The sequence below is a fragment of the Acanthochromis polyacanthus genome, chromosome 1 (genome assembly GCF_021347895.1).
Source record: "Acanthochromis polyacanthus isolate Apoly-LR-REF ecotype Palm Island chromosome 1, KAUST_Apoly_ChrSc, whole genome shotgun sequence".
Lineage (NCBI taxonomy): Eukaryota > Metazoa > Chordata > Actinopteri > Pomacentridae > Acanthochromis > Acanthochromis polyacanthus.
Genome location: NC_067113.1, coordinates 29,173,860 through 29,199,950, shown reverse-complemented (window position 1 = coordinate 29,199,950; position 26,091 = coordinate 29,173,860). Strand labels below are relative to the sequence as shown.

At 38.2% G+C, this 26,091-nt stretch overlaps 1 protein-coding gene across 7 annotated transcripts in view; it reads right to left on the bottom strand.

The window, feature by feature from the left end:
- Positions 1-11,501, bottom strand: part of actn1 (actinin, alpha 1) — a 79,917-nt gene extending 68,416 nt beyond the window's left edge. For 5 of the 7 annotated variants that reach the window (XM_022197093.2, XM_022197095.2, XM_022197096.2 and 2 more), the window contains exon 1: positions 11,106-11,500. In XM_022197093.2, the coding sequence (XP_022052785.1) occupies positions 11,106-11,213 (108 nt within the window). In that variant the 5' untranslated portion in view covers positions 11,214-11,500. Of the gene's footprint in view, positions 1-11,105 lie in introns of all 7 variants that reach the window. The other 2 variants (XM_051957288.1, XM_051957286.1) reach the window with 1 other exon arrangement.
- Between the last annotated feature and the right edge of the window lie 14,590 nt (positions 11,502-26,091).

The following is a 26,091-nucleotide window of genomic DNA, read 5'->3' as shown; positions in this document are numbered from 1 at the left end:
AGAGCCTGGTAATTGCTCACATTTGACTTTTCAAACAGTGGACTCTTTAAAAACTCTGATGCGGCGCTCGGCTCGATGAGGACGAATTAGCGTTCACCTTCCTGAGACAAATAAACTGCAGGGGGATGAACAGAATGAAAATGTGTTCCAGACCGAGAAAGGATGAGGACTTTTTGCTGTGGTCGAGGGAATAGCTTTCCCAATCGTTGGCTCTGCGCTGCTGCATCGTAAAAATAAAAATAAAAACACAGAGGAGGTACAGCAAAGAGAGCAAAGATATGAAACGTGTCTGAAACTTGTTGCACAGGATTACTCAGATGCTAAAACTGGAAACTTCTGGCGAGTGAGGAAGCAAATCATGCATCCAAGTGATGCAGATGGAGAGTTTAGAAGCAGTCTGGCGGATGACTAAACATCCAAAGCAGGAATGTTTTTGATAAAAATAAATGTGTCACAACACACTATTATAAAGTCAGTAATACAGAGATGCCCTGGCCTACAAATCATATCCTCCAGACATGAGAAAGCATGTTTCTTTGGTACAGACTGCAGCAGAAAATATGTTTTACTGGAGAAGAAATGATCACTTCCACTACAATCAAGACTCAGATCGCAATATCTGTCAAAATAATAAGATCTGCATTGTGAAATTAACCAGGCCTGCTTGGTTCGTCAGTGAATTTTCCATTTTAATGCCAGAGTCGGAGCAAAAGCTTCACCAAAACGACCTCTCTTACACTTTAGTGGGGCCCCGTTGCTGCATCCTGGCCTCAGCACCGACCAAAATATGAGATGAAATAAACCTTAACTAACCCCACAGCAGGGAAATGTGCAACTATGACCGTAACTGGTTTAAGGTAATGAAAACAACCAGACCGTTTCTGTTCCCCTGAAGTGGAATGATAACGTAGAGATAGGAGGCATCATTGCTGCATCCTGGGCTGAGCAACGCCAAGACGACTGGTGTGAAGAAATGCAAATAAGAGAGAATGCTTCTTTTCTCCTGTAGTAAAATGACAATAAGATGCAGTCAGACCATTCTGCAGCTTTGCAGAGAAAGGTCTGACTATGCAAGGTAATTTAACCCTTACGAGGCCATGTTTCTGGAGAAGTACATGTACTAAAACATGTACTAAAACCACCTAATCTGTAAAAATATCGATCAAGTCGTGCGAGGTCGCATTGTCGTAGACGTTCGCCGTTGTGAATTTCGGCCGGCACAAGTGTGTTATTACGGTACGTGGACCCGATAAAAGCTTCGTAATTGCAGCTTCGTTGTAACGGCTCATACGGCTTTGTCGTTTGAAATAAGCAAATTTGGAGCCAATGTTTATATCTTACCATTGGTCGACTTAACCATACGGGTGTGTGCATATTTTATGTTGATTAGCGATCACAAACAAGTCACACGTGTTGAGCCGAGAATACTCGGTCCCTGCTTTTTAAGGGTTAAGACTATCGCTACAGAAAAAGTTAAAGAATCACAATAGTTTCATAACCTCTACTTTAAACCTCCATCATGACAAAAGGGATCATTAAAGCTCATTAGGATGCATCATCTGGGAACCATTAATGTCTAATTTTGTGTCAGTGCAGCCAAGTGCTCTTCAATCGTAGCCAAAAGTGCTGGACTTATCAACATGCCAACATTAAAATAGAATTCACTCTGAAAAGAAGCTGTTTTTTTACCACTCCATGCAGTAAATAAAAAAACTTTAAAGTCCCTCTTTGTGAGCGCTCACACAGACATCTCCTGTGGTGAACACTGACATCAGTTCTTCAGCCACAGTGGCTCTAAATCCTTCCTGAGAGGTACAGTCGGGTTACATAAGAGTCATTAGACACAGGTCAGCCTCTCCTGACAGAACATGCATCAGCCAGCAGCTTAGGGCCACAGAGGTAGATAGATGGTTTCACCCTGAATGAAAGGCTCTCATTAACGGCAGATAACGAGACGTTTCAGGTTAATTATGAAATGTGCTCGATCAGACCTGTAGGACCGGCTTAGAGGAGGAGCAAAGAGGAAGAAAGGAGGTAGGAGTCGGAGAAAATTTGAATTTTTCGGAGGCAGATCACAAGTTTGAATCCTAAATCAGACAAGTGGAAGAAACAAAATGAGACAAACAGGTTAGAATCACTCAGGAATGATCCAACAAGTTTGCAGTAGTTGTTTCTATTTTAAGAAAAAGTGTTTATATTTCCTCCCAGAAATGCTGTTTTCTGTTTCGTTGCACTACCGTCAGCTTACCTCATGACTTTGGATTTACTGTTTAACAATATTTGCACTTAAATTTGGTTCAATGTAGTTTTGCACTAAAACTCGGGTTCACTTTGAATTTATTTTTAATACTAAAGGTCTAGTTCACTTTTACTTAATTTTTTTATACTATAACGGTTCACTTTGAATTTTTATACTAAACCTCTGATTTGCTTTTTAATTTCTGCACTAACACTGGTTCACTTTAATTTTGAATTTTTATAGTTATTCTTGTATTTATTGCACTAAAATTTCGATTCACTTCAACTGAGCAACTTTTACACTGAAACACTGGTTGACTTTAATTTTAAAACTTGAGCTCTAAAACTCTGGCTCTCTTAAAGTTTGAATTCTTTTTGCACTAAAATTCAGATTTATGTCAGTTTTGTCAGGTTTGCACAGAAACTCTGGTTCACTGGACATTCTTTTTTTCCTACACATCTGCAGTAATACATGGTAGTTTAACACTCATTTCCTTCCAGAACTTGTTCCTCTTGTTTAACAGCATGCTTGTTTTATTTTGTGCAAATACTTTAAGCACTGCTTGCACACAGAAGTCAGATTCCTTCCATTTGTTCACATACTTGGCCAATAAAATGGATTCTGATATTTCCATTAGAATCATGAGAAAATCTGGTTCATTTCAAACTTTTGAATTCCACTGCAAGTCTAGTACATTTCCAGCTACATTTTGGAGGAGAGAATGTGCGTCTTAAATGGAAAATTCCTGAATTTTCCTGATGGGAGCAGGAACCGGGGACGCGAACCCTGCAGCGACGAGGCGACTGGAAGCTGCTGAGCTCCGTCAGCCTGGATGTCAGCAGCGACTTCATCAATCAACACAAACGAGACGAAGCCCAGAGACCAGGACCAGCCGCTCCTCTCAGGATCCTGCCGGGATTTATAGTCCGGCTGTATTAACCCTCCTGTCATCCTGCGGGTCAAAATTGACCCATTTTAAAGTTTAAATATGTGGAAAAAAATTCTAGATTTTCACAGTTAAACTTCTGATGTCCACATTTTCAACATTTTGTGGTGGAAAAAAAGAAATGTTAAAAATGTTTTTAAGAACATTCAGAAAAAATATCAACCAAAATTGTTTGATTTTTTGGTGAATGTTCTTAAAGAAAATATTAGAAGTTTTACTGATATACATGTAATCACTTTAGATATTTTTAGGATTTTTTTAGAATATTTTTACTAATTTTTTTGAAAATGTTTTCTTGCCAAATTTTTTTTAAATAAAACTTTTAAGGGAAACTTGCTTTTGATATATTTTAACAGTGAAAATTTCCACATTTTTAACATTTTGGGGAAATCTTTGAATATTTTTGGTGGAAAAAGTAAAAGTTAATAAAAATGTTTCTTTAAGAACATTCACAAAACATTTTTGTGAATGTTCTTAAAGAAAATATCAGAAGTTTTACTGATATATATGTAATCACTCCAGAAATTTTTAGGATTTTTTGGAAGATTTTATTGTTTTTTTTTTAATATTTACAATTTTGGTTCTACATTTTTTTGAATTTTAAAATTTCTATTTCTTGCCAAATTTAGGGGATTTATTGTTGTTTTTTGTTTTTTATACATTTTTAAAATAAAAATTTAAGGGAAACCTTTATTATAATGATTAGAATTATTGGAATTTTCTTCCTGAAGGTTTTGGAAGTTTTTAGAAATTTGGGGGATTTTTCTGATGAATTAAAAAAAAATTTCAGACGAGGAAACTATATTTTTTTGGTGCCTGTAAATGAAGACAACAGGAGGGTTAAGCAGGATGCAGGATCATCAACACCAGAGAGTCTGGGTGGATTTCTTTGACTGAAATGTTCAATTGTACGACTTTAGTGTCTGATGTGGAGCTGCAGCTCTGACAGATGACTAAGTGGCTGAAGATGAACCGTCTGACAGACAGAAGGTTGCGCATTTCCCTGAAGTGGCTTTGAATCAGACAGAGGTGGCGGCTGAGACTCCAGGGATTACGGCAAAGGAACAATTCAACAGTTTTATGAAATACACAAGACATGGATGACAAGATCGATGCCGCTCATGCGTGTCCTTTAACCCTCTGAACACCAACACCCAGCAGCAGATGTGAAAGGCATGTATATTTACAAAATTGGCAAAATTGCACCATTTATTCGAAACAGAAACTGCAAAAACAGAAAAAAATAGTCTGATTTTCAGCTTTCAAACAATCTTTGAACTATTTGTTTGTGACGCGCTGTGACATTAGGAAAATTACCCAAATCTAGGCTTAAAATCTTAATATTTCGTTAAATTAATTTTATTCTACTCGTGTAATTTAAAAATTTGCTCCAAACAGATTTTGTAAAAAAATAAAATGAAAATAAAGAAATTGTGCATTCCTCGTCGCAACTGAACGGCAATTAAAGACTCCACTGCAGCTAACGGTAACATGACTGGAATTCATGGAGTTTTTGGTTGAACTGCAAGCTGTGTGTGTGTTTTTGTTCCTTTTTATAAAAAACTAAATTCACATTAGCAGGTCTGTGTGCACAAATTCACTTTCTGAAGCACAAATCTTCACATCTGTGGATCCCAACTCGTTTACCTCTCGGTCTCATGTTGCCGTTTTCTCGCCATTTTTCCACAAATATTATTGATTTATGAGGTTAACAGCTGTAAATAACACTGCGTCTGTCATGAAATTACATTTTCGCGGCTCAGAATACCCTGCAGTCACATGATAATAACTCCATGCGAGTTCGATGAAGCGATTACACGCAGCTCTGGGTGACATTAGATGTCATGGATCAGCGGAAAACATCACATGATGAAGCCAAACGCTTTACCGAATATGGGAAATAAAAAGCGACACTTTCTGTAGCCGGCTCATGTTTTATGTAGCGAGAAGAGGCAGCATTTCAGCACATGGCGCCTTCATTACAGCAGAAAACAGAGCAGAGGTGGGACATTCCCTGCTTTGTCATTCTTCTTCTTTTGTTAAAAAAGCGGCGGCGTTTCGAAAGGTGCATGATGGGAACAGAGGAATTTGATGACAGGAAGCATTCTGTGAGGTGGCCAGAGCTGACATTACACATCCTATTATGCAACCCTGCAAACAGCTGCCAGTGTGGAACAAAACACGCAACTCTTTCTGCTGTTCTGACTACAACGGAGACGTCACACGATCATTAACGAGTTGAGTCACTTTCCTGAAACAAGTCTGATAATGCAGTTTAGAAATTCTTAAACACAGGAAGCTAATTCGAAATCAAAGACGCTTTTTTAAGTGTCGATTAGTTGATTTATTAACGGAACGTCCAGAAAAAAGTGAAATGTGGCCAAAGTTATTCCCCAAACCTAACATGAAGTTGTTCAAATCACTCAAAAGATTCAAATTACTATCAAATATGGCAAAAAATAGTAGCAAATCATCACATCTGATAAGCTTTAACCCTCTGAACCCCGAGCAGTTTATTGCTCCCGTCACATTTTTACTCACTGTGGGCTCATTTTTCACTGCAATACAAAGTTCTGCACCTCTGTGGAAACTTAATAACCATGGCAAGAAGTAGAAAAACTCAAAACATGTCTTTTGCGAGGTACAACAAAGCAACAAAGCCACAAATTATATCTAAAATAAGGAAAAATGGCGAGTTTTACTTCTTATTGCGCTGTCTAAACTCTGCCTGCAGGTCAACCCAGTTCAACTGAAAACTCTGTGAATTTTTGTCCCGTGATGGTTCTTCATAGCTGATTCACGAATGACTTCACAGTTGTGTCAAGGACCTCAGAATTTTTTGCTTTTTACAGAATCTGATTAGAGCGAACTGGTTATTTTTGGCAATTTTTTAAATGCAGGATAATGTGATTTAATTTAAATAGCACCATTTTTTTTGCTTAGATTTGGCTCTGCTGTCTGATTAAAATGGACATCACAGATGAGTGGTTCAAGGGCCCTCAGAATGTATTATTTTACAGTTTCTTGCTCTGATAAATAGTGTAATTTTGTTGGGTTTTTTTAAAGATTAACTCGCCTTTCAAACAGAAAATAAATCAGTGATGAAAACTAAACACTTTTTTGCCAAATGAATGATCGATTAGCCACCTAATTGTTGCATTTGCATCGTTTTTACATGCACAGTTTAAGTATTATTTCCTACAGAAGCTGTGAAATGTCAGCTCCTGCACATGGATGTAGGTCAGGACACCCAGCCATGGCCCCGATAGGTCAAACTGATGCCTGAATCACTTATTTCACACATATCTGTCACACAGAAAGTCAAGTTCCTCTAAAGCGCTGCTGCTTGCCTTCACTGTGGGTTAATCAAATCTGGCATCGCGCTTCCTAGAAACGTACTGAAAACCACACTGCTGCCGCCACAGAATCATATCAGTCAGCTACACGGAGAGACAAACCAGATCTTTCACAGTTTTCTCAGCTCGTTTTGTCAGCGGGAGGGTTTGGTTCGTGTCCGTCAGAGTTTTATTGGCATAAAAGGAGAACAAAGCATGAACTCAGCCGCCGTTATCTGTGACCTGGCTTGTAGTCGGAGCGGGGGAATGTGGGTGTTGGCTGGGAGTGTTTGGGAAGGCTGAGGTTCGGGGGTGTGGGAGATGGGAAGTAGGAGGTGGGAGCTTTAACGGGAGGCAGCTCGTAGCCTTATAAGGACAAACCTGGACAATTTAACACCTGAACTCCACCTTCCAGCGACGCAAAAAAAACTGAAAGGAAAAAAAAAACTGACCAAAAATTAGAGGGAGGTGGTTCAGACGCCACAGGTGAAAAGAAGGTGAAAATATGCGAAGGTTTTCAGAAACCTCTGAGCAGCAGAGACACCTGGAAAGACATTAAGATTCCAAGATAAGAGGTTACCTTTATACCTGGGGGTCAGGTTAAGACTTGCATCGGACTCCAAATATTTGCAACGCTCTCTGACATGCTGGGTTTGAGTGCGTCAAAGCAAATTGCAAAATAGGGGCCTGGCGAAAAAGTCCTGAGCTGCGCAATATGTTCTTCTTTATTTGCTGAATTTCTGCTCTGTTCAAAGCCTTTCACACTCTAAAGAACCTTCAAACGCTGACAGATGTTGTCTCCAACTGAATTACTCTGGCTGTAAAGTGTTTGCTGCCTCATTATCACTTCTTGATAAAAAAAGAAAAAACATGAATGTTCTTCAGGCTGCAGAGAAGTGCAGCAGTTAACAAGCTGTTGTTCCTGCTTGCACTGTGATGGCAAACACAGTAAAAAAAAAAAAAAAAAAACTTTTACAATTTCCTTCCTTTCTAGAATTGATCAACACCTATTTTGATAACCAATAAAACAGTCATTTCTAAGAAGGAGAAAATTTAAAATCCTCAGTTTCCAGCTTCTTGTGTGATAAAATTTCCTGGTTTCTTTATTTTTTTTTGTAGTAAATTCATTATAGACAAAAACAAGACATTTGAGAATGCCATCTTAGAATCTTAGGCTCGAGGAGACACTGATTGACACATTTCTTTACTATTTTCTGACATTTTACAGCCCAAACAACAAATTGAAACAACAGCTGACAGTTCACTTGAGCATAGCGCCCATCCAGTACCGTATGTCTGGAGCCGATATTGATTTTCGGATGTAAGAAATTCAGATATTTGGCTATATATATACATTTTAGAATTATATTTAAACAGAGAAATGATAGTTTCATTGTTTATTAACTCTCCAGTAATGTATCTCACCATGTAGTTAGCAGCCTATACTGAAGACCAGTTTTACTCCGGTACGTACTCTGCTACATGTGCTGCAGACAGTAAACAAGGGCATCGAAGCTGCTCTGCTGAACAAATTATGTGACAACACTGTTTCTAAATGGCCCTATGCATCCTTTTCTGTTACCTCTTGTAAAGTAAAGCTTTTTTATCATAATTAAAACAATAACTGGCAGATTACTTGACAATAGGGTTGAACTGATACTGGAATTTTGGATCCAATATTGATTTTAGTAGGTAAGGAATTCAGATATATGGGTCAATATTGCTTATACATATATGTTAGTGTTATAATAAACAGGGGGATTAATGGGGTCATTGTTTACTAAGACTTCAAAGTATTTCACAACATAGTTAGCAGCTTGTAATGAAGACACAGCCCGACTCCGGTACGTACTGTGCTACATGTGCTGCAGAAAATAAAGAGACACAATAAAGCCACTCTGCCGAACACAAAACAACTGGAGTCGACATCAGGGTCCAACCAATACAGTCATTCTTCATTAACTCTCCAGAAAAGTATCTCACAACACAATTTATAACAAAGTCACAGCTTTACTCCGGTATGTACTCTGCTACATGTGCTGCAAACAGGAAGAAATGGTGTCAAAGTCGCTCTGCTCAACATACAAGAAGACAATACTGCTTCTAAATTCACCTCTAGCATTGTTTTCTGTTACGTCTTGCAAAAGAAAACGTTTATATCGGCGTATATCGGACAACATTTACGCAGACACCACCGTATATCTGACAGGCCAAGATCTGTCTCACTTTTCACTGCTTCATCTTAAGAAGAAGCTACAGAAGCAGCTCCAGGATGCTTGTTGATGCATTTAAACAGCAAACAGAAGAGAATAATCAAAGATTTGGCTATGGGGAGCGACTCAGCGGACATGAAAGGCTTCCAGGTCATCCGTTCATCAGCAGCAGAGCTCACAGCCGGAGCCGGGAAGGAGTTTGATTCTTTGTGGGCATGCATATGGATGAACGTGTCGCTGAGCTCGGGGCTGAGGGTGGAGGTGAAGCCCGCCGGAGGGCCTCGCCATCATCCTCCTCAGCCTGTAATTGTGAATGTGTCTGGTCAGATCTCGACATCACCACTTATCACGGCTCTCCGTGGAGGGAGAGGACTGGATGAATAAAACATTCCTGCTCCGAGAGCGATGATTAGATCTATGAGGGTCATGCAGGCGCAGAGATGTGCAGGTCATCACAGGAAAGCATTTCGCCACCAATCATGACTCGTTTAGGACACGAGCTGCAGAATTTATGGTTTCAACATCGACACCGTGGAGTGAAGCAAACTGACCTCGGGCTACGACTTTCTCTGCTGCTTGACACAGAAAGAAAACTTGCACAACTCCAATTTACTCTGAGTTTTGTTAACTTTACCCACAAAACATTGAATTTGTTGACATGCAGGGTCCACATGTGCACAACAAATTGAGTGACAAACACCAAAAAAGGAAGATTTAGTTGCCAAAAGACGCACAAGAGGATGAAGTTGACCGAAAACAAGAGCTCAGTGTGCGGCAGCTAATTTGTTTGACCATTTAAATCAGCACCATAAAGCTGTGGATGAGGAGTTCAGGGACAGCTCTGAATGTAATGCAAAGAAAAAAAGCTGCTTTTGTCAGTTTTACACCATATAAGAAGGGCTACAAACTGCCTTTCAAAGCTTTTGTATCAATTATTTTTTTAATTTCTATACAGATACTGCCCTATAAAATCACTCTGGTCATTATAGGATGTGCAATTATTTCAAAATATACTTATTTGAGTGAAAATTGGTGAACATTCCTGCAGTTTTTTCATTTTTTGCAGAAATGTCATATATTGTAATGTCAGTTTTGGCACATATCTGACCTAGAATGCCAGATATAACAATGTAAACCTCCATATATTGTCAAAAAGAAGTTTTACTCTAATAAGGAAGTAAAGAAGCAGCAGCAGCAGTGATGAGCTCCTCTGAGTCTGCTGTTCACACCTGACCTAAGCCCTGCCGCATACCTTCCCCCTTTATTTCCCTTTTATTTGCTTTCGACCGGTAGCAGCCTGCCGATGACATAATCCAGGAAACTAGAAAGCCGAGAGCTTCGGCAGTTGCGAGAGAGAGAAGAAACTTTGGGGGAAAGTTTTTCCAACGGCAGCGAGAGGGGCCGATTATTACCATTTTTGGGCACGCTTGCTCCCATGCAAGCCCAGCCCAAACCGCAGCGCTTACTCAGATTCCACAGCGTTTTTCTTCCCCCCTTTTTTTTTCAAAAGCGGAGGAAAAGTATGGGGAGCAGGAGGAGAAGGAGAAGAAAAGTAGCACCCCTTCTCGAAACCATTCATACTCAGAGTGGAAAAAGGAGCAGCGGCGCGGAGAGGATCGCGATGTATTTAACGAGCTTTTACGCAAATATAACGTTTACAAAACAGATCCAAGAGGTTAAATAAAGCTCAGAAATTAAAATATGTGCAATAAAATCCTAGATTGGTATTACAGTGCAGTGTAGAGCTATCTAAATGCACTAAAAGTCCTAATTTGCTTCAAAAGGTCAACGTGGCGATGGAAAAAAACGCGTAAAATGCGCGCGTAAAATGGCCAAAATCGCTAATTTAAGGCCACGCAAAGTGACCAACGGTGGGTTAACCCCCCCTTGTCATGTCACAAACACACACCAACTCCATCCCCCAGGTTGTTAAGCATGGCCTAATCCACGTCGCATCATAAGCCAGATGACAGGAGGGGCCAGGCGCACACGGCATATGCAGTCAAGCGCATGGCTGACATCTGTTGCGCTGGTAAAGGTGGCCTGTCCTGTGCGCTTCTTTTCTAATTGTTTTACCTCCCCCTTCTGCTGCTCCTACTCCTACTGTCTCCCTCGGGTGGGCCTGGTACGGGATATTTCATTTATGCCGCGCTGGGATAGCCTTGGAAAGTTTTTTGGCGCAGCGTCTGGCGCACAGGTGATTAACAAAGCGATAATGAGGGCGATAATTAAAGCTGCCTGCGGGTTGTCGTTTTTTGTTTATTTCTGTGATGGCAAAGTGCTGGAAGACAAAATCAGCCCAGAAACGATCCCCCATCCTCCTCCCGGGTCCAACACTTCCGCACCGGAGCTATTAGGAAGTCGAGTCTCACCTTTCTCTGCTGCTTCTCCCATGCAGGATCCAGGAGCAGATCCCGGTCCCAGTCGTCCTCCTGCTGCATGTAGTCATTCTCTCCATCATACTGATCCATATTATACATGTACGTGTGAGGCTGCGTGTCTCTGCTCTGCTCGTCTCTCCCCCGGTCCTCGGCGAGGTGATGTTTTCACAGCAGCTCAGCTCCTCCGCGCATTCAAAAGACGGTGTGTGGATGAAATTAACGGTCCACCCCCGGCTGGCTTCCTCCTCTCTCTCTCTCTTTCTTTCTCCCTCCTCCAACTCTGCCTCTTTTTCTTCCTCTATCTGCTCGCTTTTTTTGCTCCCAGGCAGGCGGCAGGCAGTAGGCAGGTCCAGCAAAGCGGAGGAGCGACAGACGCAAAAACTTTGCTTCAGACAAATTGAATCGATAGTCGACCGAGCGATCTGATTGGACGTGTCCGGGGCACGCGGCCCGCCTCCTGGAAGCTGATTGGCTGTTGCGGCTGTCACTAGCGAGGCTTTATATCCAAGGTTGACTGCGTAGGTTGATCCGAACATCTGACTGTCAGACTGTAATTAGAGTAAAACACGAGTAACGCGTTACTTTGTAAGAAATTTTAGTTGAAAAGTCACGCAAAGTAGTTTTGTTAGTTTTTAGAGATTTTAGCAGCACTTGAACATGTTTAAAATCTACTTTTAAAGACAAAATATGAATAAATGATGTTCTGTATTAATTATTTAGTAAAAAGCAGCAGTGGAAAGTATAATTTATGTGAGTATATGCCTTCTCTATAAAATTACATAAAATATAATATTGAACATACACAAATACATTAAAATTAAATATAATTAAATGTACTTTTCACTCCATTACATTTTCTAACAAGACATAAAAAAGATACATTATTGTCGATTAAAAACTTTAGTAAAAAACAGTAGTGGAAAGTAATTTTACTCAAGTTTTTAAGTAAAATATAAATGAGTACATGTATTCTTTATAAAGTTAGATTAGATATTATTTTGTACTTATATGAATAAATTAAAATCAAACATAATTAAATGTACTTTTAACTGCAAGACAGCAATAAAAAAATAAATTGTAGTGGAAAGCAAATTATTCAAATGTATAAGTACAATATATCTGAGTATATTCCTTTATAAAATTAAATTAAAGATAATATTGTAATGGCGTAAATACATTAAAATTAAATATGTGTATGAGGCTGGATGAGTGTTTAAAGTTACATTTATAGATGGAACCACAAATGTTTGTGGATATTTATCTGAAATACAGTCTGACAACACGATTCCCAGTCTGCAGAAACCCAACAATAAACTAATATTCCAACAAGACAACAAACCGCACAATCACATGAGAGTTTCAAAAGTAGAAAAAAGTGGAAAACTGTGCTGTGGCCAAATATGCAGCCCGACTTGAATCGAACAGAACAGGTTTAGGGTGTTTTAAAGAGAAAGATCAAGTAGCATACACTTTTTTTAAAACAAATGCTCGCCTCTGGAGAATTGCAGGACATCTGTTTTGGAAATTTGTGCCACAATGTCAACCTCTATGCCAAAAATAATCAAATCTTTAATCATAAACTCATGCTGGGTCATTCAGTCTAATAAAATGCATCATATTTTCTGAGGGTGACCTTCTGATTGGCATCCGCAAAGCATCTAATATGACATTCACAGCTGTGAAACAGATGTACAAAGAGTAAAAATGAAGCATTCAAACGGTAAAGTAGCAAAAAATGTGAGTAAAAGTACTTCAGAAAGCTGCATAGTTAATTTACTGGAGTAAATATAATAAAGTACCAACACCACAATGTAAGAATATTTAGTTCCGGGTATAAGTCCTGCATTCAGAACTGCACATTTTGCTGATAAACTTTTACTTCGTCACATGTAATCTAAGTATTATCAGGAAAATATACTTCAAAGTTATGTGAGTATTTATGTAGAAGCTATCACCTGCGTATTGCACATTATAACCGTGTTTTATTGGGGTGAAGTTAAACCCTCTAAAATGTGCTGAGGTGGAAACATAAACCTGCATTACCTTGAAATAAGTCAGAATAATACCTGACTGACTTTCTCCTTTTTTAGAGATGATATCAGGCGTCTGTGAATGCCCTGAACTCTCAGAGGAACCATCATTATCAGATTGAAGCACAAAAGGTTAAAGCATTTTTCCATTTTAACAGACGGTAAAATATCCATCGTTGGAACCAAACGCAGCAAGTAGTGCATGGAAACAAAGAAAAACTAGCAGAGGAGAGGCACGTAAAAGAAAGACAATGAATGGATGCATGGAATGTCTTCAAAGAGCGGGACAGAAAATAAAAATCAAAGTGATTCGCTCCATGCACGACTTCTTGGACGCAAATGTTGGAGGATCAGGTTTCAAGCAGCTAATTGTAATTCAACAAATAGTAGGATTAGTAGCAAATAACTTCCTTGTGGAGGTTTGCCTGGAGGGGGACATATTTCTACATTCAGGTCATTGTTTGAAGCAAATCTCTGCCCTGGTGTGTAAAAACTGAACACTTCAGTCAGAAAGGATGAATCAGTGATGGTGAAGGGCCTGGTTCAGCTGCTGCTCCAAGTGATGCATAAATGAGATCAAAAGAGATAAAACATGCCCTCAGAGACGGAAAATGACTGCAAAGACAGCAATACAGCTACAAACAGATGTAAAACAACTGAAAAAATAATGCAAAATGATTAGAAAGATGCATTAAAAGCCACAAGGACTTACAAAGCAGCTACAGTCACAGAAGAACTGAAACAAAAATGAAAAATGATCAGAAAACGTTGAACAATGATCACAAGGGGAAGAGAACAAAACTACATACAGATGCAAAAATGGCACCAAAGATGTTAAAAAAATTAATTAAAGGCAGAAAACAACTAAATGGTAAAGCAAAATGATAACAGAGTGATGTTAAAATGATTAAAAAATGATCACAGCGAGATGCTAAAAAACTACACAGAGATGCAAAATGACCACAGAAATACAACACAAAATGACAATAAAATTATGCAAAATTGTCACAAATTGATGCAAAAACAATCATCAAATTGCATAAAAATTACCAAAAAAATATAATAAAACAACAAAAGACACAAAACAACTCAAATCAATGCAGAAGCATCAAAAAATAAGAGAAAACCACTGCAAAAATAAAGGAAAACTGAGCTCACTGATTTGTTCAAAAACTACATAGAGATCTGAAATGACCATAAAAAAAATTAAGCAGCAACACATACAAAGAAACTAAAAGCAAAATAAACACAAAATGTTACAAAAACGACCACAAAGAGATTCAATATGACAACAAAGAAAAATAAAATGCAAAATAAGTTCTAAGGGATGCAAAATGACCACAAAGACGACAGATACAAAACTAAATGATGAAGCAAAAATGATGACAAAATTACCACAAAAAAACAACAAGAACACAGAAAATGACAACAAACAGGCGCAAAATAATGTTCAAACAGACAGATGTATGCCAGCCATCACATAACTCCACCGCGTTCCGTGGCAGAGTAACAAGTGTAGCTAAAAAACAAACAAGTAAAACACCAATAATGAATTCCACCAAAAACAGATGTTTAAAAAAACACAGAGATGCAAAATGAAAGCAAAGACACACAAAACAAGTAGAACAAAACAACAAAAACAAAATACATACACTACCGCTTAAAAGTTTGGGGTCACTTAGAAAGGTCTATTTTTGAAAGAAGAGCAGTTTTTTTTATGAAGATAACATTAAATTAATCAGAAATCCAGTCAAGACATTGTTAATGTGATAAATGACTGTTGTAGCTGGACATTTTTAATGGAATATCTCCATAGGGGTACAGAGGAACATTTCCAGCAACCATCACTCCTGTGTTCTAATGCTACATTGTGTTAGCTAATGGTGCTGAAAGGCTCATTGATGATTAGAAAACCCTTGTGCAGTTATGTTAGCACATGAATGAAAGTGTGAACATGAAATTGTTTGAACATTAATGTATGATGCAAAAATGACCACAGGGAGCTTAAAAATGAATTCAAAGGGATGCAAAATTACCACAAAGAGATGAAAAAAAAACATATATAAGGTTCAAACTGACCACTAAAAGAACCAGAAACAACCACAGAGAGACACTGAACAGCTTCATGACTCTTGTGTCTCCAGGTGCTCGGGGGCCTTCTCCTGGTCTGAGCCCTGCGGCCTCCAGCGCTCTGATCCGTCTCTGCTCCAGAAGGTGCTGAGCAGAAAGGTGAGTCAGTGTAAACATGTGAGCGGACGTCCAGGTCTGTCGGCCTTGTAAGGAGAACCGACTCTGGGCTCGCTGTCACACGGAGCAGGAAAGCTGGGGAAGCCCTGACAGCAGCTCTTCCTTATATGGACAAACTTCCAGCCAGGAGTGTTTGGGAAAGTGATGTCACGGACAGACGGACTGCCAGCGCACCGACACACCGAGCGGTCCCTGAAGGCAGCAGCCTGAAGCTCCTCTGCAGCTACAGCAGCCAGAGCACAGAGTCGTCTGATCGTGGTTGTGTTGCTCTGTTGTTCAGTTGTTTCCTGTGTCTTTGTGGTTATTTTGCATCTGTACTGCACCTCCTGGTTGTCATTCTGAGTCTCCCTGTGATGATTTCTGCACAACTTTTAAAGCATTTTGTGTAGTTGTTTTACTTGTTTTATACACAGACTTGTTTGAGATGTCTTGTGGTTATTTTGCATCATTTTGTGGCAGGTTATATGTGATTTTATGGTAATTTTGCACGTTTAGTTTATGATTCTACATCCCTTTAGTTTTTTGTTGTTTTTTTAGCATGCATTTGTGCTCATTTTGCACCTCATTGCTGTCATGTTAAATCACCCTGTGGTCATTTTTGCATTAAATTGAAGATATTTTGTTCTTTTAGTTGTTTGTGCCTGCAGTTGTTTTCTGTGGCTTTTGTGGTTATTTTGCATCGACATTGCACTTCTCACTTCACCTGTCATTTTGAGTCTCCTTGTTTTGATTTCTGCACATTTTGCGTTGTTGTTTTACTTGTTTTGTACACATACTGGTTTCATTTGTCTTCGTGCTCATTTTGCATGTCTGTGTGTATTTTTAGCTTCTCTTTATGGTCATTTTGTAGGATTTTGAGGGTGGATTTTCCGTAATTTCATCTTTTTTGCTTTAGTTTTGTTTTGTGCCTGTAATTGTTTTATATCTTTGTGATCATTTTGCACCTCACTGTTGTCATTTCGAATCTCTTGCGATCAATTTTGTAACAATTTTTCTAACATTTTGAGGTAATGCTTTGTTTTTTCGTCCCTGTAGGTATTTCATTTGTCTTTGCAGTCATTCTGTGGTCATATTTTTGGTCATTGTGGCCACTTCTGCATCATTTTATTGTCATTTTGCCGGCTCATTTAGTTGACCAATCGCATAACTATCTGTAATTGTTTTCTATATCTTTGCTGTCATTTTTGCACGTGTCTGTAGTTTTATTTGCTTCTCTTTGTGGTTGTGGTTGTGAGGTTTTATGGTCGTTTTTGCATCCTTTTGTGGTCATTTGTTCACACAGAGCAGAAAGCTAAAAGAAGCTGACTGTAGCTTGTTAGCTGCAGAGTTTGGAAGGAGCCGCTGAGATAATTACACACACTTCCATTAGTTAATTAGCCTGCAACCATTTGAAAAACAAAGCGATTCATTAAAGTTGCATTTATTCAGGAAAGAGTTGGCTAGAAGTTTGTACAGTGTTCATTAGCTGTGCTAATTAATAACTCTCTTTCATGAGTGTTCAAATAATGGTTTAATGAGCTTAAATCTAAATAAGAATAAAGAGTCGACAACTGTGCTGCTGGCGCTGTAAGGACTCAGAGCCGCTAGCTTACTTACAGTGACAGAACTAACATGCTGACGTGACAAATTAGCTGCTAATTAGCTGCTAATCACAAAATGTAGCAGAGATGGAAGAGAATCCTACTCGTTTCAGGTATTTCACCACATAAATCATGCATAATGGACTTAAAGATGGATGATGGTTCAGTTTGTGTGGTGTACAATGTGTTCTGAGGGTGTAAAGTTTGAAAAAGATGACCATAATATCAGCTACACGTGTGACAGAAATCCTGCCTTCCTAACAGGATGCAGGCAACTTTAAAGACTAAAAGTGACTGTAAAGGTGCATCAGACAGCTAAACAGCTAAAAACAGTTATAAAACAACTAAAAAAACAGTGCAAAATTGTCTCGAAGAGATATTAAAAACCATTAAAGGATGCAAAACGACCTCAAGACTTGCAAAATGACAACAAAAGTCTGCAAAACTGTATAAAAATGACTTAAAAATGACTGCACAGATATATGAAATAACCTCAAATGCAAAACACTTAAAGAACTGTGCAAACCAACCATAAGTTGATGCAAAAACTACCACATGATCATTAGATATGTTGTAAAATGGTTTCTCAGGGCGCAACGTTTGAGAGAGATGATAATAATCTCAGCAAAAACTTGAGATTTAACAAGTGTAACAGAAATTGTGCCTCCCAAACTGGAGGCAGGTGGCTAATAAAATACATTCATTCACTTTAGAGACAAAAAATGATTATTCATGACTATTAAAAGGTATAAAACAAATGAAAAAACATGCATAATGACCCAACGATTTAACTAAACGTAGATTCAAAGCAGCGAAAACAAAAATGAAAACTGACCACAGAGAGATGTGAAAAAAACCACAGACCAAAGGGTAACATCCAGCAAACCATCAGTCTGTTCTGGTGTTTCTCATCTTCTGTGGCATCGAGTCATTTGAATAAAGCTGCAATATGAGGTAACGTTTTACAGTCGCTGCCCAAAGTAGCGACTGTATATTTGTCACTATCTGGTCCTTTAAAGGATGAACTCACTGCTGGTTAATTTGTCACTAGCTGAACAACTCAGAAATGTTTCTGCACGGTTAACCTTTATCTAAACATAACATTAAGATTTAAAACTTTTTTTCCCCCCCAAGTCAGAAAAGAAGATCATTTGCATGCTGAACTTACATGTTTGCTCAGAATACTGTGGACTTTGTTGATTTAATGTTTTAAGTGTGAAAGCGATCCACACTGTAAAACAAAAACTTCCTGAAAAAATGCAGAAAATCTGGCTTCAAAGATGTAAGAGAAAGTATGTTAAAATGGTGGAATGTCTGAAAGAAAAACTACATTTCGGATGATTTAAATACAGCAAAAATAGTGTAAATTTACAGAAAGATATATTACAGAAGTGTGTTACAATTAATAGAGTTTTTACATGAACACTATTTACAGTTTTACCTTTAAAAAGTCAACATCTAAATTTATTCATTATAAATTCACATTTGTAAAAAAAAAAAAAGATTTTTTGTACATATTTGATACAGTTTTGACCTGTTTTTTAACATGTAAATTAATACTTTTTTTCTCCAATTTTACTAGTTAGAATTTGTAATTTAGCTAAACAGGGAAAATCTGTAAAATACTACTGAAACAATTATTTAATATATATGCTTTTTTCAAAAAACAACAGCAAATATATATAAAATAATACTTTTTTGTCAATTTTGATACAGTAAATATTGTGAAAAACATTGTAAAGAATAAACTCCTGTTTGTAAAAATAAATATTGTAGGTGTGCAAATTATTTACAGTTTTTGCCAGTATTTTTTTAACCATCTAAATATGTAAATTAGTACTCTTTTTTTGTTATTTGATCAGTTATCTATAATTTAACAAAACAGGGAAAATTTTTAAAATACAAGTTAAAATAATTATTTGCAATTTTTCACTCCTTAATATACATGTTTGATTGTTTATTCAAATGCGGGCAAATATATCTAAAATTATAATATTTTTTGCAAATTTTAATATAGTAAATATCATGAAAAACATTGTAAAAGAACAACTTCCTAATTGTGAAAATTATAAATTGTTGTTGTGGCCTTTATTTACAGTTTTCATCCATATTTTTAACTAAGTATGTAAATTCTTTTTTCTGTTATTTTATTAATTATTATCTATAACTCAATGAAACAGGAAAAATCTGTAAAATACTAGTTTAAAAAATTATTGTAAATTTTCACAACTTAATATAAATGTAGTTTTTTTTTCAAATAATGGCAAATATATCTAAAATAATATCTATATTTTCCCTTTTAAGACAGCAACAATAGTGAAAAGCATCGTGAAAAAAAAATCCTATTTGTGAAAATATGCATTGTTGGTGTGGACAATGCTCACAGTTTGTACTTGGATTTTTTACCATCTAAATGTGTAAATACATTTTTTCTCTTATTTTATTAATCATTAACAGGACAGGTGAACTTCGTAAAATAGCAGAAAAATAAACTCATAAAATTTCAAAGTTTCTTTTGCAGAGAATATCTAATAATTGTTGGGATGTATGAGTGTGCAGTGAGCTGGTGGACTGACCATCCTGAGAGCCTCGCTGCCAGCAGACCACACAGCTGATATAATAAAAGCCAACAGAGCAGCAACAGGAGCTCTAATTGGCCGGCTGACAAAAGAGGCTCATCCCCTCAGTGCTCCAAATGATGGCTTATTAAACGCATCAATTAACTCATTCTAACGAACCACTCAGATGTGCATAATTATTCTGGTGGCACGCTCCGAGCCGGTCTGGGCAGGCGGGGGAATTTCTGTGCGGCTACTTGACGTCAGCACAATAGCATTCAGCAGAGTCCCAGAATATCTGGCGAGGAGTCGGCGGTGCGGAGAAGCTTTCCGAGGGTCATGTGAAGAGACGGTGCTTTTGGCTCTGTCTGGTCTCTGGCAGCTTCCCAAAGTATTCCAGTCATGTCGGGAGGGGAATTCTTAAATAGCTATCCTTGCTGTTAAAGCTGAGCCATGTATGGGATCCTAAAGCAGCAGCAGCAGCAGCAGCAGCAGCACCGTAATCCCACTGAGTTGTACATGTGTTTGGGTTTATGGTCAAACATCTAGAGCCAAAACACCATCTGGGATCAAAAGGGACAAAACGGGATAAAGAAACATCAGTCCAGGAGGAGAGTTTAGCACAGCAGTGGGTGGGAGATCGGAGCTAAAGACCCTGAAAATATGTAGATCTTTATCTACCTCTGATGCAAACGGAAAACTATCCTCAGCCTCAGACGTACAAACCAACCAGCATGAATGGATGAATATGAAGCATGATTAGCAAAGGTTGTTGCTAGAGGTACGGACCCGTACCCGTAGCCTGTGGGCTACAGATACGGCACTTTCCATTTGCCAGACAGATATGGACCCGTACGCGAGTCTCGCGAGTCAAGAAGCTGCTAACCACTGCAAACTGTTGAAAGGTAAGCAAAGTTTAAGGTTAGGGTTAGTGTTAGGGTCTGGTTTAGGGTCCGTACCTGTAGTACCGATGCTACGGGTCCGTACCGCTAGCGTCTACCGGGAGTCACGTGACCAGATCTCGCGTATCTGATTGGCAAATGGCAAGTGCCGTATCCGAAGTCCACAGGCTACGGGTACGGTCCGTACCTCTAGCAACAACCTAGGTCAAATGTTCCCCCACTGGAGATCCTTAATGCTGATATCAACATGGACATTCTGGCAGCTGATTTCTGTGTTTCCATTTGGTCGGACACAAAAACAAACATTTAAAGTGATTAATGGAGAATCAGACAGAAAAAGTTAGCCCAAGCTTGATGAGAAAGGTTGGATGACCACTGAACTTCAGTCTTTAAGCGCCAAATTCTAAACTTACATCATTCTACTTATTACCAAACTTCCACTAACCAAAACCAGAGACGATATAAGGGAAAGACTCTCTGAATCAAAATCTATGCTAGGGATTCTATTTTATGGTCGTATATCTCAATAGAAGAGAGCCTGACACTGAGCAAGTGGACAGACATTACAATGGACATTCATAAAATGGAGATAACAGCCTTTGTCAATCATAAACTGGGAAAACTGGGTCAACATCTCTTAGACTAAAGATGACTGCAAAGATGCATAAGACATCATAAAATGGATACAAAACAACTAAAACAAAAATGAAAACTTACTACAAAGGGATGCGGGAAAAAAACACAAAAATGATGTAAAAATGACCACACATGTATGAAACAATTACCAATACCAGACAACTATTTAACAACACAAACTGAACATTTAATGATGCAAAAACAACCATAAAACCAGTAAAACAATGATGCAAAACGGCTGCAGCATGTTTTCTGTGTTCTGAGGGTTTAAAACTGGAGGTAGGTGGCTAAAAGAAGACATTAATTCACTTATCTGACTGCAAAGATGCATCAGATAGCTACAAACAGAAATAAAATAACTTTAAAAAAAAACTGCAAAATTGTCTCAAAGAGATACTAAAAACCGCTAAAAGATGCAAAATTACCTCAAGACTTGCGAAATGACAGCAAAAGTATGTAAAATTGACCACAAAATGACTTTAAAATTGTTGCACAGCTATATGAAATAACTTAAAATACAAAACACCTACATAACTGTGCAAACCGACAAAAAAATTGATGCAAAAACTTACACAAAACAACTCAAACAACTATGGGAAATGATCATTACATATGTTGCATAATGACTTCTGAGGGTGTAATGTTAGCCACCTGCCTCCCAAACTGGAGGTAGGTGGGTAATAAAAGACTTTAGAGACAAAAAATGATCATCCTACTCAATACCAAACTTCCAATAGAAGTAACGTTGACCAAGACCAGAGACTTTGTATAGGGAAAGACTCTCTCTGAATGAATATCTATGCTAGACTCTATTTTATGGTTGTATACCTCAATACCAGAGAGCCCGACACTGAACAAGTGGACGGACATTACAATGGACATTCATAAAATGGAGATAACAGCCTTTGTCAAACATAAACTGGGAAAGCTGGGTCAACCATTAATGCATCTTAGGTCTGATGTTGATTTTATTAATGATGAATATCTTGTAAAAAAAACAAAAATAGTCAAAATTTGTACATAGTTCTTGTCTGATGTGTTGTTCTTAAATTTGTTAACAAAGAGTAAATTATATCTACATAAAAAGAATAAAAAGCAATAAAAGCATCTCTTAAAGTGTCAAGGAAAGAGACAGAAACCTATGGTTGATTATATGGCACATCGCAAAAACTCCCCTCCAAAATCAATAGTCTGGTTTCCAACTGCTTTTTAAACCTTATTTTGGGTCAAAATCACCTTTATTTTTACAAGATTATTATTGTCAGATTCAACTACAGTTTTTAATGTCCTGGTGAACACTGAACTTGCAGTTATGGCTCTTTCCCCATTCATTTAAATAGTGACCTGGTCTTGTTAGCCTGAATTAGCTGCATGAAGTAGCTAACAAGATGGCTGCCAAGTGGTGAGGCTTAGCCATAAGGACTTTGATTGGACACAACACTTCAAATTTCTACCTCACAATGAAGCTACAAAAGTTGACATAGTCTGAAGATAATCCAAGACATTCCTGAATTTGCAAACCACCTAAAAATATGATGAAGTGAACAACTTTTAAGCTACTTGGAGGCATTTTCGCCTCTTTTACCACAGGCTAGCATGTTCCAGAACATTCTGTCCACTGAATGGTACCAGCTCTCAATAAAACTCCTAGAAAACTATTTCACTTTCAAATATAGGAGTAATATCAGGATTAGTAACTGCAATATAACTACAGTGCTCATATTTTAATATTATACCTTATTATTTAAATTGGTATCCAGCCAGGCTGTTAGCTTAAAATAACCGCTACCAAGATGGCCATCAAGGAATGAGACTTGCGAATAAAGAATTTGTGAAAAACACATCTTTGAGCACCGTTGAACTTTAAAGTTGGACTCCACGTGTTTTACAAATCTCTGTCTGTTCACAGGTCTTTAAAAGCAATCTATGTCGATTTTAAAAAGCCATGAAGTCTCTTTTGCTCCAGATGAGCTACATTAGCCACTGCAAGCACAACATACCTGGTGCATTACATTTCAACTGGGAGCTTGTCATTACATATTAAAATATATATTATAATAAATGAATATGTACATTTGGTAAAGTATTTAGGGGACTTTAACACTTAAAAACTTCTTCAGCTCTATGTTAATGTGGTTTAATCAGATTTAATTTGGCAACAGAAGCAGAAAAACACCTGCCTTCACATTTAAATTGCTGAATCCTGATTGATGCAGTTGGAAAAAAGTATGGTAAAATGCAAAAAAACCCCAACATTTCTCAAGTCAAAACCATAATTCTCCTTCAATTTTGTCAGATAAAAGTGAAGAATCGCAACACTGCAATGGAGAAGACAGGCTTTCAGGGCCTTCAAGAAGCTGAAAAAGCTCCAGCGTCCCCTCCCAGACCAATATAGTACATCTGATTAAACCCCTGCCTGCTCCAGTGGAAGTCCTCAAAGGCTGCGGTTGAACTGGCCTCCTCCCAGTAGCGAATGTGACCTATGAGGGAGGGAAGGCGAACACACTCAGCCAGCTATCGTGGCCTGAACAAATACTGATAAAAAGTTCTCCAACAAGTGCCATTCTCTTGTAATGTGACCAGCCAAGGACACTTGAGTCCTTTGTGGCGAGCATGACTTCATTCTTTTAACTCTTGCTGTACTTGTGATGGATGCCACAGCTGTTAAACTGTACGGTTAGCTGGTAAAATAGCCGACTCTCTGTAATTAATCATTAAGCCACATGCAGCTCAGCAGGCACGCTCCGCTCAGAAAGTAAACAACTCGCAGCATACAATATCCGCATTTGAATACTGCTCCCAGGGGAGGCATGGGGTTAAATGAAGGGTGTCTACTTCCTGTAGATAAGTCGCGGCTACACAGACGCTCTAAGAAGTGCAGGAAATTATTTTGACAAGGCAGCCGTGCAAACAAGTCGATAACCCTTCGACTACGTGCCTGCCTGAACTCAGACTACCACCTCGCAGCCGGCTTCAGGAGGCCGCCATGCCGTGCGTGGCGCTCTGTAGTCTTGGTTTTGCCCCCCCGGTTCGTCTGGCAGGAGATGCCCTTCGTTCAAGCGGAGACATGACGCCAGATTCATCAGAAAGCAGTGACATCATGCGCTTCGTGGACAGTCATTACGCTGTCGGGAAGCTGAGGAGATTGTGTGATTGTCTGCTGAAAATACTCAGACGTTTGTGGTTCGCTCACCTCATGACGAGTCAGAATCCAAACTTTTCTTAGGAACACAAGCTGCTCTGAACTCTGATTTCAGTGGTGACCAAATATGTGGCTGCAGTTAACGTTGAGTAGATGTGGTTATTTTCATTTCTGGGCGAAACTATAATAACCGCTTTGCCTCAACCAGTCAATTTGCAGTTTACGTCTTTGTTGTGGCGTTCAATAATAACAAGGAAAGTGTTTTTGAAGAACACCGAAGTCGACCTTTTAAATATAAAAATGTATCACTTCATTGATTATCTCATTAGAAATTGGAGGAAAACTGAGATTAGCCTTTGAATTCAGTGAGCTTTGATTCGTTCATTGTTGAGTCAAAGTGAATGTTTCTGCCAAAATTGACGGCATTCAAGAGAGTTCAAGAGAATGCCTCATTTTCAGGTATCAAAAAGTTCTTAAATCCACCTTACAGCTCCTGCTTAGCACCAAACAGCAAACAAACAGTTTCATTTTGAACATAGTGAAGCATTTAGCAGCTCAGGAGTCGGATATTGCCCTCAGTAGTGGGTGGAGACCAAAGACAGAGCAAAAAGAGAGAGAATTTTACAATTAAGTATGTCAGGATGCCATAATAATGACTTCAGAAAAACGATTATGCTGCTCTGTAACTGGTAAATATACAAAACAAGTTCACTACATCAAATTCAAAGATTGAATTTACTTTTACCTTCTTCCTTTAGAAACAGCCGAGCAGTGAAGCCATTGATCCATCCATCCATCCGTTTAACATGCCTGTAAAACTAATATTTGGGGATTTTGAACTGTAGATTGGGCAAAACATTAAATTCAGAAGCATCATTTTCAGATTTGACAAATCACATTTTTCGATGTTATAAATAATGAACACTAGTGTCGTATTTGATTTGTGGACTTCTGTTACCTGGAATAATCAATCTCTCCTATCTTTCCCCCTGCCTAAAAGAATCTAAAAACAAAAATACATCTTTACAAGTAAACGTCCTGCATTTTTTAATTTTACTCAAGTACAAAAAGATTCCCAAATGAAGACAAGGCGTCTTTTAGTGTTCTGTTTGGCTATTAAACGATCGTCATCACTGCATTTTAATCACATATGATCTTCCAGTTGTAGTCTCTACGTCAGTAATGAACTCTGAATCTCAGTCTTTAAGCCAATATGGATGAAAAGTCCTTAAAGTGTCCAGAAAATGTAAATTCAAACGTAGAATTATCCATAATTTCATGGCAACTAAGCAAAACATGGACATCAGTCAGGGAGGACCAGGACTTTGGTGATGTAATAATTCCTTGCAGTAATTCTCCACATAGAGTATCAGTCAAACATTTGGACATACCTTCTCATTGAATGGTTTTTATGTATTTTAATTATTTTCTACATTGTAGGCTACTTCATGAAGCTGACTGAGAGAATAGTGTGTAAAACTGCCATCAAAGCAAAAGGGGCCAACTTTAAAGAATCTGATTAACACTTCTTTGTTTACTACATACACTACTGTTCAATAGTCTGGGGTCACCCAGAGAATTTCATGTTTTCCACGAAAACTCACACTTTTATTCATGTGCCAACATAATTGCACAAGGGTTTTTCGAACCAATTTTCAACACCATTAGCTAACACAATGTAGCATTAGAACACAGGAGTGATGGTTGCTGGAAATGTTCCTCTGTACCTCTATGGAGATGTTCCACTAAAAATCAGCTGTTTCAAGATAGAATAGGCATTTACCACATTAACAATGTCTAGACTGTAGTTCTGATTAGTTTAATTTTATCTTCATTGAAAAAAATGTTTTTCTTTCAAAAATAAGGACATTTCTAAGTGACC